Below are 12444 nucleotides of genomic sequence, written 5' to 3' on the forward strand. Positions count from 1 at the left end.
TGATCCCGCAGTCAGTCTATGCACTCCATCCCGCTCCTCGGACCGTGCAATTCTGCATGGTGTGTTCCTAGAAAGACGAGGATGAGAGCGATGCTTTACCTCTAAACCGTTCGAACCCAGGGCCCAGATGGTACACCTCCGAAGGTTGAGTAATGGTATTTGCTCCAACCTGAGAGTTCATGATCAGCTCAAGCCCATTGAACCCAATTACAATTGAACTAGAGCAGGGGCCGGAAGGAATGCTTCAAGTCAATTCACTAGCCCTCAAGTGCGTCACACCCTCGCTATCGATATGCAAAAAAGGTCCTGCATCCAACACAGTATGGCCAATCCTCAGTCGTGATCCGTAGAGACAAACGAACGCGGGTGACTCACCTCGTCCACAGCGTCCCAATACCACGGGTTAATGAGGCCAACACCGCGTGGGATCTCGAGGTTGCCCACTTTAACCACCATGACTAGTATAGAAATAAGAGAGACCCAATCATAATGTAGCCTACAAGCTGAGTAGTAGGGAAACGGTGAGTCAATGGCTTGGTCACCCGGTCGCCACTCCTTCTAGAAGAAACACTCCAACCATGTTCATCTTGTTTCGGAGCAGTCACGATCTCCAGCCCAAACAAAGTGACTGGTCTAGCCCATCCCTTACACACTGTGGCAGACGTAATACCGGGACCAAGGTTAGGATGAGAGCATTTAGGAGAGTTACTGAGCATCGCATGGCTCCAAGACCCCCTTAGATCACCAGACAAACCTTGTTTGTAGCTGGCCGCTATGTCATCTAAGACACCACCTGCATGCTTTTTCCATTCACCTGCAGATGGCATCTTTAGGTCGCCTTTGTAAGTCATTCTCCTCCTGTCTCTTTGTATTAATGGCACTAATATGATGAACCACTGATGGTTCTCCATGTCAACAACTCATCCGCCATCATCTCACACTAGAGAAGAGGTACCCCTAAGCTAGCTACTACCATCCGCTGTTCGGCGACACTGGCTACCGCTATCATGGCACCCTCGACTTCCCGTTTCCGCCTCATCGGTTTCCTCTCGCAGCTCTTCCACGGCGGTGCGACCTATCTTCGCAACAGGTTGAGCAGTCTCATCTCTGGCGCAGCCTATCCCCGTAACAGGCTGCGCAGTATCGTCTCTAACACAGCCATCTATATCGCCAGGCCGGTCATCTTGTCTCACTTGTCCTCCACCAAGGTCGGCACCCTGATCCTCATCGATGAACCTTATAGAGAACGCCATGTCTTTGGCAGGCCGCTCGACGATGTCAAGGCCACTGTCTCCCCGGCTAACGACCATGTGAACATCGATCGTGATGGCAACAACAACACCAACGACAACAGCAACACCGACAGCAAAGACAACGCCAGCGTCGACAGCTACGGCGCTGCCTCCCTCACCAACCCCATCGTGACCCTCACCGTCACCTCTCCACTCTTCTACCCCCGCCTCCTCCTGCTCGCCGACATGGGCTTCGCCGAGTCCTACCTCCTCGAGGAGGTGACCTGCGACGACCTGACCGCCTTCTTCCGGCTCTTCGTCCTGAACCGCGCGCGCCTCAGCAACGGCACCACCCGGCTGTCCTCCCTGCTTAGCACGGTTCTCTCCCCCATCGCGACGCTCATCACCCGCTCGACAGCAACAGCAACAACGCCCAACACAGCCGAGGCGGCGCTCCGCAATGCCGCAGCGCATTATGACCTTGGAAACGACCTGTTTGCGGCATTTCTGTCCCCCGACATGACCTACTCCTGCCCGATCTGGCCGACCAGTCCTACTTCAACTCCGACTTCGACTTCGACAACCACTTCCGCTCCCATTCCCACTCCCACTCCCATTCCCACCCTCCAAACCACCCCCACCCCCACCAACCCCGTCACCAACCCCATCAACAACCCCTCCCAAGCAGAAAAGAAGGGAGAAGACCCCCTCTCCACAGCCCAACACACCAAACTCACCCACCTCCTCTCCCACCTCCACCCCAAACCCACAGACCACATCCTCGAGGTCGGCACGGGGTGGGGCTCCCTCGCCATCGAAGCGGCGCGCCAGACGGGCTGTCGCGTGACTAGTGTGACGCTGTCAAGGGCCCAGAAGGCGTGGGCTGAGAAGAGGGTGCGAGAGGCCGGGCTGGAGGGGAGGGTGCGGGTTTTGTTGAGGGATTATAGGGGGGTTGGGGGGCCGAGGGTTGGACAAGAGGGGGAGGGTGGTGTGAGGAGGGGTAAGAGTGGTGGTGAGGGTAAGAGTGGGAGTGACTGCGAGGGCGTGGGCGAGGGTGTGGGCGAAGCTGCGGGTGACGGTGCGGACGATGCTGGGCGGTATGACAAGATCGTGTCGGTGGAGATGGTGGAGGCGGTCGGCAAGGACTTTCTGGCGACATACTTTCGCACCGTCGACCGGCTGCTCAAGAAGGATGGGGGCATCGCCGTGTTTCAGTGTATCACCATGCCCGAGGGCCGACAGGCAGCGTATGAAGGGAGGGAAGAGTAAGTTGTCCAAGACCACCACCCCCTCAAAAAAGAGAGGCTGACTGATGACTGGCGCAGTTTCATCAACCGCTACATTTTCCCGGGCGGGTACATCCCGTCCGTCACGCAGCTGCTGAACCACATCACTACCGAGTCCAAGGGCACGCTTGTCGTGGAGAATGTCGAGAACATTGGCGGCCATTACGCAAAGACGTTGCGCCTCTGGAGGGAGCGGTTTCTTGCGAACTTCGAGGACAATATTCGCCCGGCTCTGATGAGGGACCATCCGGACATGAACGAGGAAGACATCGAGGTGTTCCGGAGAAAGTGGGAGGTAAGAACCAAACTCGATCCGAATTGTGGCCACGATGCTGACTAGCTACCACCTTAGTACTACTTTTCGTACTGTGAAGCCGGCTTCCAGACCAAGACGCTTGGAGACGTCATCATCACTGTCGGTAGAGAGGGCGCCATGGAGCTTATGGAGGGCATTCCTCTCTAGGCTTTGGCGGCAACATGCGTCTTTGGCGGCGGGAGCATCATCGGAATGTTTGGATCTCATCGGGGTTTTGGGTCAAATAGCTTTAGTATCGTAGTAAAATAGTTCCCCTTGGTCAGGAAAGGGACCAGACAGACCCTGTGATGACGCAGGGGGCGATCTCGCCCCGTGTCAGCGCTTTTTTGTCTTCTTCCCTTTGCCGGCCTTTGGTTTCGGCCTCTCCTCATCTGGATACCGGTTTGCGTGCTCAACGTCGAAGGCAGGCTTGTGTTTCCTAAACAACAACATCGTCACCCGTGCATCCTCAATACTAGAGTGCTGGCCGGCCTGGATCTCAACCCCCAGTAGCTCTTGGGCCAGGACGCGTAATGAGGGTTTCGGTCCATTGGCGTACTTCTTGAAGCCCGAGAACTTGGCCGTGTCCCGGATCATCTTCCAGGAATGGTCCAGCTCCAGCACCCGCAGATCGTGCTTGACGTCGTGGCCCACCACGATCCGGCCCTTGAGCAGGTCGGCGATCTCGGCCTGCACCTCGTCAAAGGTTCTCGCCCTCGCCATGTGCTTCGGCGCGACACCGCTGACGTGGGTCCGCCAGTCGACGACGCGCTCCCGCGGCTTCACGAAGGAGTCGTAGACCTGCTTCCCATGAAAATCTACCACGCTAACCCTCGCCAACGAGTCGTCGTGCCCGCCCTCCCCGACGCCGACCATCTCGCAGTCGATACCCACGTACTTGCCTACCTCGACACCGGGAGCCAGCCCCTCGTTGGGCCGGCCCGGTTTGTCTGTGGAGAGGAGGGAGTTGGACTGGATGCCGAGTCCGTAGGCTTCGGCTATGGATTCTGACGAGATGCCGTTGTCTGCTGCCCAGACGGCGAGGGAGGGGGCGACGCCATGGTTGGGGGGGATAGGGTCGATTTTGGAGGACTGGGTGTTGCCCATGGGAGGTTTGGGGGCTTTTGAAGGAACAGTTTTCGCGAGTGGTTTTGATGACTGGTTTGGTTTCTGATTCTGGGTTTGTTTCCTCGGGTTTCCTTGTCGCTGCTGATCCTGCTTCTTTTGCTTCTTCCTCGGTCCTGGCTTGGCAGCACTGTGCTGGTCGTCAAGCTCGTCGGCGGCCTTCCTCTTTGGCGCTGCAGGCTGTGAGGCCGACTCGGCTTTGATCTTGGCTTGCAGCTTCTTCCAATTCGATGAGAGTCCGGACATGGTTAAATTAGTTCTCAATGGGTTTGCGGCATCATGTGTGAATGGTGGGTGAGTGGTGTGGTGAGTGGTCGTCTTTTTTGTGTTGAAAATCCAGCGAGATTGCAGATTAGCGAAGGCACGAACCGAGGTCGCGTATCTAACCGTATTCGGCGAGGCGCCTCCCGGGCCCCACCGGATTCTCCAAACGGTTGGGGTACCCGTACCTGCCACTCCCCACTCTCCATGAACATGCAATGCAAGTGCAGGGCGACACAAAACTCAAACTTGAAGCCCTCATAACTTCCATTGGTGCATTTATACAGAACATCGGCAACACTCTCCAATCCTGACAACCATGTCCTATTATGGAGTGAAACGGAAGTTCCTTAACACGAAAGTTAATAGAAGAGGATCACACGAAATGCACACCTTCAATTGTTCAACATGATAGCTAAGGTACATGTACCGACCTAACCTGCGGGCAAGACGCTGCTGGCTCAGGCCGCACACTCCGTCTCAAGTAGACGCCGGCACTGTGGTAAGCCCGGAGAAAAGGAGAGGTCGAGCACGAATCAGGATCCCGCAGAAGCATCCCCCATGCGATTTATCCCGTTGGAGGATGCTGTGGGGGCCAAGGACCCAGAGCCTTGATAGTGGGGAGGGCGGAAAGTTCCAAATAACCCTGATGAGAGCATTGAAGGATCAGTGGTTCCCTCAACTTTTCAGACTTTGGAAACCACAGACAGCAGAATTTGTCCAAGGGGGGTATGCACACCGCTCGCCATGCCTGTTTTACTTGGGGGCGGAAATGGAAGAAAACCAACGACGAGAATTAACAATAGATGAGCAGGGAGTCATTCGGACCGTCCTCCTGCGTACCTATCTATTTTGCAAGGGGCTCCTATGATGGGATTACGTTTGTTAACCAACCATCTTTGGTATTCGAGGGGGAGGTGGTCAGCCGAGGATCAATCAAAAACTTGAAATTGTTGTGATCCAGCTTTGAAATGTTGCCATTTAAAGTCTCAACAACTCTTCCTCCACGGCACAGCCAAGCCACGCTGTCTTTCACTCGAGGACCAAACTCGACTGTTTATGCCGCCGTTGATGATCGTCAAAAGTTCCCATTCCGCACAGGAGGAGCTGGATCCTACCCAAGGACCGAGGACAACGGCCCCTCTTGTTGAAACATGCCTGTATGGAAGTCCAAGGACGTCCATGGTGGGAGACTCCGTTGCAAGAGTGTCCTGTCTCGTGTATAAATACCCGTCTCCCATCCGCCTTTCAGCAGCTTCAATCTCTCACAACACACTCAACAGAAAGCACCAAGAGAAAAGCACACACAAAACACTCAACGCCAACAAACCAAGCAAAATGAAGGCCACCGCTACCATCCTCCTCGCCATTGCCACCCTCGCCGCGGCGGTCCCCAACCCCAACGCCGAGAACCCTGGCGTCATCTCCGCCCGCCAGGGCTGCTCGTACGGATGCGTCTGTCAATCCAACCCCGACGGAAGCGCCGACACGGAACAGTGCTGCACCGGCGGTACTATGGAAGGCAACGTATGTCGCGACCCGCGATGAGCCCACCCCCATCCATCACCTGCTCACCTTCACCTTGGATAAGGCGACGCAGCAGCAATGATCAACCAACCCAGAGCTGACTCTTGAGATTTCACACAGACCTGTGGCAACATGAACTTCGCCGCCGCGGTGAACTTTGCCAGCTGCTGCCCTCTCGGCCAAACCTGCAATGTCCCTGCTGGCTGCGACCCCATCCCCGGCAACTAGAGCCCGGGTAAGAGAGAGGTCGGCCCGCTGGGAGTTTGGCAACAGCAAGCCCACAGGACCTCGGTGTTGGACGCTAGAGAATGGGGAGGTTTCACAGTTGCGAGTGGGTCGTGGGGGGGACTGGGGACTATCTTACCGGCGTGCCTCCAGCTGACCTGGAACTTTGGGTGATGCTGGCGCAGCCAACTGGCCTCCAATGTGTATGGTAGTCCTTGAGAGAGTGAAAGTAAATGAGATGGTAACCCTATATTATAAAGTAGTTCGGCTAGTGCTAGTCCTTGATATACATACCTTCGATTTCAGAGCTGCTGACTGAAGCTTTTGGGGCCGTTGGTTAGCGACAGCATGCCGGTTATTACCAATAATACCTCGACTATACCAACGTATACCGCTCGTTGCCTTCCCTAGCTTCTGCCCGTCTTTTTGAGAAGAAGAAAACAAATTGACGAAGACGTATGGCTTCGTGCTTCAGAACACCTCAAACAACGAACGGTCGGTCAAGATGATGGACATCGGAAAGGCTATATGGGCAGTTTGAGTTCAATATTCTCCCGTTTTGGGCCTCTCGTCTGCGGTCGGAGTACAGATTGAGATGTACTCGAGGTCCGGGAAATATTTCCCAGCGAGACGAACAGCTCGCCGAAAGGCCTTTTGACTTGATCGGCTGACACCGCCATTTTGCTCTCCCAGCCCGTTCTTGAAACCTTTGTTTATCTTCAAATTCCCCTCACGATGCCGGCGGAGGATTTCGACAAATTGCACAGGTTGGTTATAGGGATACATGTCCTCATGGGGGCGCGCGGAGTGTTCGATGGGGTCGAGTTGGAATACTCGGGCATCGTGTTCCTCAAACTCACCTTCAACTGGCGGAGTAACCTCATCGTCATCCACATCTTCATCGATGGGGAGGGAAGCGGAATTCAACGTAACTCGTACTATCCTCTCCACTGCCGCTCTAGGATTTCGGTCTTCCGAGGTACGGTAGACTCGTCCCGTCTGTGGTGATGTAATCCACTCTGACAGTCCGTAATACGACATGTCTGCCAGATGAATTCGCCGTAACTTGGTCCCAAGGAGATCGCGGAGCGCAGTAAGTGGCTTTTCCAGCCCCCGGTTACCAAGTTGTAAGTGTAGCAAAACTATTTCCCGCGTTGCGCCTTCGAAAACCGGTCGCTGCGGACCATGGTCTAGGAAGTCATGATACCGGGAGTCGCATATCGGTGTACGATTCTTGTCGAGCTTATAACGGGGGTCTCTCGAGATATTGAGTGCAAATATCTCGTTTCCTAGAGCCGCCGCTCGAGCCTTTTTACAGAGCGACAAAAACGGCTGAATGGACTGGTTTTGCTTGAGACTGCGAAAGACTTCAGCGCGGTACTGCGGCCCGGGGTCATAGAACCAGTCCTTAGGCCTCCAGCTATAATTATCACGATATTCAATATCCCAAATGTGAATCTTCCCGAGGGTAACTGGGGTTGGATATCCCGAAGCGGCGTACTTGGCTGCTACTTCGACAATATCCATCCTGAGCTCTAGAGGCAGCCGGCGAATCCATGAAGGTGGCGATTCCGTGTCTTGCGGGCTACCAGTAGGAGATGACATACTTATCATAAACAGCGGCTCTCGACGGATTGAACCTGAACTTTTTCGTACTAGCTGAGCTGAGAGCTGCCAAACCAAACCACAAACCATGTACCTAGGTACTTTAAGTAATAGTTTCAAGTGCCCAAACAAATAAAATTGCATTTTGTGTTAAGCCTTGTTCCGAGGGCTCCCTTGTCACCCTACACAATGATCTTTGTTGAAGAGAATGCCGCTAGAAATGCAAGCAATGGCACACATGTGACACCAGACAGTGCCAGAGTGTTGGGCCGCCGGTATATTCTCAATTCCAGTCAAATGTCTCGTCTTAGCCGGATCATTGTTATTCCTGATCGTGTCAGGGTTGGTTTTGAGACAGAACCAACAGCTATTATTGACTAACAAGGTAATTTGGTTCATCGGCGTTGACTCACTGGCAGCCTGTCAATTCGATGGCGGGGTATTAATACTGCAACGACCCCAACTTGTTTAATCCAAACAACCGTTCGTTGCTTTGACTCTTTCTCAAAACAATTTCTTGTAAACGACAATAGCTTCTCGCATCACAGATTCAACATGACCTGTTCCAGGGCTCTGAATTGGGCGCCCGGGTTATCTACTCCCGACTTTAAGGCTGTTGAAGCTGTCCTATTCGAACTCGAGCAGCATTTGACACTGCGCACTTATCTGGAAGGGTACCAGCTGAGCTCCGCCGACAAGGACATATGGACGACGCTAAGGACGAATAAAATTGCACATGGCATTGTTCGCAAGGGCAGCTTGACTAACGTGGCCCGTTGGTCCTCCTTCATCGAAGCCAGCCATCCGGAAATCCAAGGGCAAATCAAGGCAGCCCAGGCCAAGGAAAAGGAAAGCCGTGCTGCCGCCAGCAAAGCTGGGGGTAACTACAACATCGGCCTGAAAAACACAGAGAACGGTGTGGTGACGCGGTTCCCCCCAGAGCCCTCGTGAGATCTGAGTCCCGCGCGAAACCATCATGAAGACAGAGAGAGGTTGGCTAATCGAACATAGGGGGTATCTACACATCGGCCATGCCAAAGCCGCCTTCCTCAACGACTATTTTGCCCACGAGGCATTCGACGGCAAGCTCATTGTCCGCTTCGACGACACAAACCCAGCCAAGGAGAAGCTAGAGTTCGAGGAATCCATCATCCACGACCTGCACCTCCTCGGAATCAAACCAGACCGCGTCACGTACACGAGCGACTACTTCCAGCAGCTGTACGAGATCTGTGAGCGCATGATAGCCGACGGGAATGCCTACGCCGACGACACGGACCCAGCAGTCCAAAAGGAAGAACGACTCGCCCGCCTCCCCAGCAAACGACGAGACCGACCCGCAGAAGAGAGCTTGGCCATCTTCCAGGAGATGAGAGCCGGAACCGAGCTCGGAAAGAAGCACTGCATCCGAGCGCGCATCGAATTCGACTCCCTCAACGGCGCGATGCGAGACCCCGTCATCTACCGCTTCCCGAAATCCGACTCGGAGGCCCCCGAAAATGAAGGCGACGCGCCCCCGAAGCAAGCCGCGGAACCAACCCCCCACCACCGCACCGGCCTCACCCACGCCATCTACCCGACCTACGACTTCGCCTGCCCCGCGGTCGACAGCCTCGAGGGCGTCACCCACGCGCTGCGCACGACCGAGTACGCCGACCGCAACGCCCAGTACCACTGGTTCCTCACCACCCTCGGCCTCCGCCCCATCCAGCTCTGGGACTTTGCCCGCATCAACTTCGTCCGCACCTTCCTCTCCAAGCGCAAGCTCGCCAGAGTCGTTGATGCCGGGATTGTGACGGGGTGGGACGACCCGCGCATGCCGACGGTGAGGGGGATTCTGCGCCGCGGGCTGACGGTGGCGGCGCTGCGCGCGTTTATGCTGAGGCAGGGCCCGAGCCGGAATGCGGTTACGATGGATTGGACCGTGTTGTGGGCGATGAATAAGAAGGTTGTGGATGGGGTTGCGCCGCGGTATACGGCTGTGGAGACGGGACTGGGAGGGGCGGTGGTGGCGGTTGTGGTGGGGGGTCCTGGAAAGCCGTTTGTGGAGGAGCGGCCGAGGCATCCGAAGAATGCGGCGGTGGGGGTGAGGCTGGTTACGTTTGCGAGTACGGTGCTGGTTGAGCAGGCGGATGCGGTGGGGTTTGTGGTGGGCGAGGAGATCACGCTTATGCATTGGGGGAATGCGATTGTAAGGGAGATTGTGAGGGATGGTGGTGGTGGTGGTGGTGGTGGTGTTGTGACGGGGCTGCGGCTGGAGCTGCACTTGCAGGGGGACGTGAGGAAGACGGAGAAGAAGGTGACGTGGTTGGCCGCCGAGGGGAGTGAGTTGGTTGGCGCGGAGCTGTGGACGTTTGACCACCTCTTGACGAAGGATAGCCTGGGGAAGGATGATAGGTTGGAGGACTTTTTGGCGGCTGATACGGCGAAGATGACGGAAGCGGTGTGTGATGCTGGCCTGGCGACGGTAGAGGCGGATAGTATTATCCAGCTGGAGCGGAAGGGCTATTTTAGGGTGGACAAGGCTGCGGGTGAGGGGCCTCAGGGCAGGGCGGTGTTGTTCAAGATCCCGACGGGGGCGAAGGAGGGTGGCGTTTCTTGATAGGCTTGTATCTTGGGTAGGAGTCATTCCAGTCTGTGTCCGGGCTGTTCTTTTGGCGTTGTGGATAAAATACGTGGACTCGTCCTAAAGTTGCACAGCCAAAAGGCCATATCTTGAGTATTACCGAACCCCTGATTGCCGATGAAGCTCGGTCAACGAGACCGCGTTATGCTTTTGGCTTGCGATAGGGCGCCGTTAGCATCCGACGACGGGTACCACTAAATGTCCGACGAATCGCGGGCCTGGTTTGGAGTCGCTTTGCCCTAAGAGCCTACCAATCATGCGGCCAGTGAAGTGTAAGGAGCCCTTGGTGTCATTGGGACGCATGAAGTGGGTTCAGGACCTTGTGAGCCGCCTATTCGCCAGCATAGGTTGAGGTAGTTGCCCCCTCAGGGTAGCTGTTTTGCCCCCAAAGACGTGGATGGCTTGACGAACTAGGTAGGCAAGGTGCTATTTGGGATAGATCATAGCGACACGGTGGATTTGAGTGAGAGTGGTCTCAAGTACTCTTGCAACGTGATTCACGGGATTGAGCGTCGGCACAGACATCATTAAGAGTAAAGTTATGAAGGACTGCTAAAGAAATATGAGAACCTGCAATGGAAACCCCCCTTGCTCTCCGACTCTGAACTCGCCCTTGCACCTGACATCCAGGTTGGATGTCTTTTTGTCCTGCCTCTCCGCCAACGGTCCCCATCCATTCAAGGCCCAGTTGCGTGGACCCTATCCCTCAACGGCCCAGTTGCGTGGAAACCGTCGATGCCCAACTGTCCCAAAGTGCGCCGCATCACTGCAACTGGACTACATGGGTCTTGCCTCCCTGTTTGGCCAACCTACCATGTTATCCAACACGTCCAACTCGTCACCCACGTCATCTTGATCCACGGCACCCAGCGTGTCGTTGTCCGTGTGGGAAAAGGCCATGGTAGAACCTGAGTCGACACCGTTAGGTAACATGGCTCCGACCGGGTGGACACTGTCACCGACCACAGCGTCGTGTAGCGGTATGTTGTTGCCCGGGATGCCCAACGCCAGCTCCGGGGTATGGATGGTTCCAAGGGTTTGGGTCGCAGCATAGAAAGGCACACTAGCGACCGTTCCGAAGTCCAGTGCCCGCGAAGCTGGCTGGGGAGGCTGTGGGTTGTATCCCCATGAAGACAACCCGTCTGCGAGAATGTTGGATGTATGGGAAGGGAGTTCAGTGTGACCTCGGTACGGCGAGCGATGGAACGTGGGCCCCGCGATGTTCTGTGAGAAACCCTGAGGCTCATGGGACATTGGATATCCGGGAATGGGGTTTGCGGTGAATTGGATAGGCATGTTCGTGTGGTGTGATGGCTGGGGGCCTACACAGGTATCGCCGTACTGCCAAGTCGAGGGCATGGCGCCGCTTTGGAGGCTGTGGGCTCCATACGACCCGTGTGACTCCTCGACGAATGCCTGCTCTTCCTCGCTCGCCGGCGAGGGGCAGTTGTTCGGCGTGTCAATGTCGGGGGTCCTGTACCGGATGTTCGGGGGCGTTGCCACTGTTGAACCCGTGTCAGTGAAGTTGCGGATATGATGGGGAAAGGAAAGGGGATGGGTAGTACCCCTTGTTTCGGGCAGAGGGGTGTTGTCATCTATCTCCAACTTGTGCCGTTTCGCAAAGCGATTGAGATTGATGTCTTCCACGTCCCTGTCGAGCCGAGTAAACACGGTCTCCTTGTTCTCCTCTACACGGCGTCTCTTCCTGATTTCGAGCATCGCCAACGACTCCTTCTTGTTGGTCTTCTTCTTCTTGCCCCACTTGTCCGTCAGGTAATACTTGTAAGTCTTGTAGCTTCAAGGGCGTCAGTCTCCCAGTTCTATCACTCAGAACTTAACAACGGGGGATAATTGTACCTGTACGTCGCGCCGAAATGGTAGACATCTTTCATGTCTTTCATGACTTTTCGCATTGTTTTGCCCTGATCCCAGTACATATCCTCTAGGATGCTTCGATGGGCCTCGAAGTCAGCCGAACTCGCCGTTGTGCTGGACATGGTGGCTTAACGACCGGAGGGCACGCTTTTGGCTGACGGATGGGGGGAGGCACGACGCGGTCGTGGTGTTGAAGCAGAGACATTAGCGAAGGCCTGAGAAGAGTAGACGGAGGAGGTGGACGGCGGATATTTAAGTCGAAAGAGGACTACAAGGAGGCGAGCTCGGCGATGGGGTGTCTTTTGCTTCCTCACAATCCTGACCTGGAAACCGGCGACGCACTTGGGCACCTGGGCACCTGGGCACGGTACCTAGGAACCCACCATG

The 12444-nt window shown here is 55.4% G+C and overlaps 5 protein-coding genes across 5 annotated transcripts; 3 read left to right on the forward strand and 2 right to left on the reverse strand.

The window, feature by feature from the left end:
- Nucleotides 1-1007: 1007 nt before the first annotated feature.
- Nucleotides 1008-2981, forward strand: B0H64DRAFT_325517 (cyclopropane-fatty-acyl-phospholipid synthase; the record flags this gene model as incomplete). Its single annotated transcript, XM_062800700.1, has 5 exons — nucleotides 1008-1782; nucleotides 1921-2183; nucleotides 2286-2497; nucleotides 2558-2813; nucleotides 2871-2981. 5 exons carry the CDS (start codon nucleotides 1008-1010, stop codon nucleotides 2979-2981), a joined length of 1617 nt encoding a protein of 538 aa, XP_062657409.1.
- B0H64DRAFT_174935 (ribonuclease H-like domain-containing protein) lies at nucleotides 2877-4274 on the reverse strand. Its single transcript, XM_062798826.1, has one exon. It carries the CDS (start codon nucleotides 4182-4184, stop codon nucleotides 3150-3152), a length of 1035 nt encoding a protein of 344 aa, XP_062657410.1. The 5' UTR covers nucleotides 4185-4274; the 3' UTR covers nucleotides 2877-3149.
- Nucleotides 4275-5537: 1263 nt separating this feature from the next.
- On the forward strand, nucleotides 5538-5954 carry B0H64DRAFT_442995 (uncharacterized protein; the record flags this gene model as incomplete). The annotated part of the gene is made up of 2 exons (XM_062806685.1): nucleotides 5538-5726; nucleotides 5847-5954. 2 exons carry the CDS (start codon nucleotides 5538-5540, stop codon nucleotides 5952-5954), a joined length of 297 nt encoding a protein of 98 aa, XP_062657411.1.
- A 2012-nt stretch (nucleotides 5955-7966) lies between these two features.
- B0H64DRAFT_342981 (tRNA synthetases class I, catalytic domain-containing protein) lies at nucleotides 7967-10316 on the forward strand. Its single transcript, XM_062801267.1, has 2 exons — nucleotides 7967-8503; nucleotides 8568-10316. The coding sequence occupies exons 1-2, from the start codon at nucleotides 8112-8114 to the stop codon at nucleotides 10156-10158; spliced, it is 1983 nt and encodes a 660-aa protein (XP_062657412.1). The 5' UTR covers nucleotides 7967-8111; the 3' UTR covers nucleotides 10159-10316.
- A 218-nt stretch (nucleotides 10317-10534) lies between these two features.
- B0H64DRAFT_175011 (uncharacterized protein) lies at nucleotides 10535-12361 on the reverse strand. The gene is made up of 3 exons (XM_062798827.1): nucleotides 12040-12361; nucleotides 11748-11977; nucleotides 10535-11684 (listed from the first exon to the last, which is right to left on the reverse strand). Exons 1-3 carry the CDS (start codon nucleotides 12177-12179, stop codon nucleotides 10960-10962), a joined length of 1095 nt encoding a protein of 364 aa, XP_062657413.1. The 5' UTR covers nucleotides 12180-12361; the 3' UTR covers nucleotides 10535-10959.
- Between the last annotated feature and the right edge of the window lie 83 nt (nucleotides 12362-12444).

The sequence above is a fragment of the Chaetomium fimeti genome (assembly GCF_033439085.1).
Source record: "Chaetomium fimeti strain CBS 168.71 chromosome Unknown B0H64scaffold_5, whole genome shotgun sequence".
Lineage (NCBI taxonomy): Eukaryota > Fungi > Ascomycota > Sordariomycetes > Sordariales > Chaetomiaceae > Chaetomium > Chaetomium fimeti.

Bases quoted from the DNA above. Each gene is read 5' to 3' on its own strand.
- B0H64DRAFT_174935 (XM_062798826.1), bottom strand. From the start codon at position 4,184: ATGTCCGGACTCTCATCGAATTGGAAGAAGCTGCAAGCCAAGATCAAA.
- B0H64DRAFT_175011 (XM_062798827.1), bottom strand. From the start codon at position 12,179: ATGTCCAGCACAACGGCGAGTTCGGCTGACTTCGAGGCCCATCGAAGC. The intron at 11,978-12,039 runs GTACAATTATCC...ACGCCCTTGAAG, and splicing joins CATTTCGGCGCGACGTACAG to CTACAAGACTTACAAGTATT. The intron at 11,685-11,747 runs GTACTACCCATC...CGGGTTCAACAG, and splicing joins CCCTCTGCCCGAAACAAGGG to TGGCAACGCCCCCGAACATC.
- B0H64DRAFT_342981 (XM_062801267.1), top strand. From the start codon at position 8,112: ATGACCTGTTCCAGGGCTCTGAATTGGGCGCCCGGGTTATCTACTCCC. The intron at 8,504-8,567 runs GTGAGATCTGAG...AATCGAACATAG, and splicing joins CGGTTCCCCCCAGAGCCCTC to GGGGTATCTACACATCGGCC.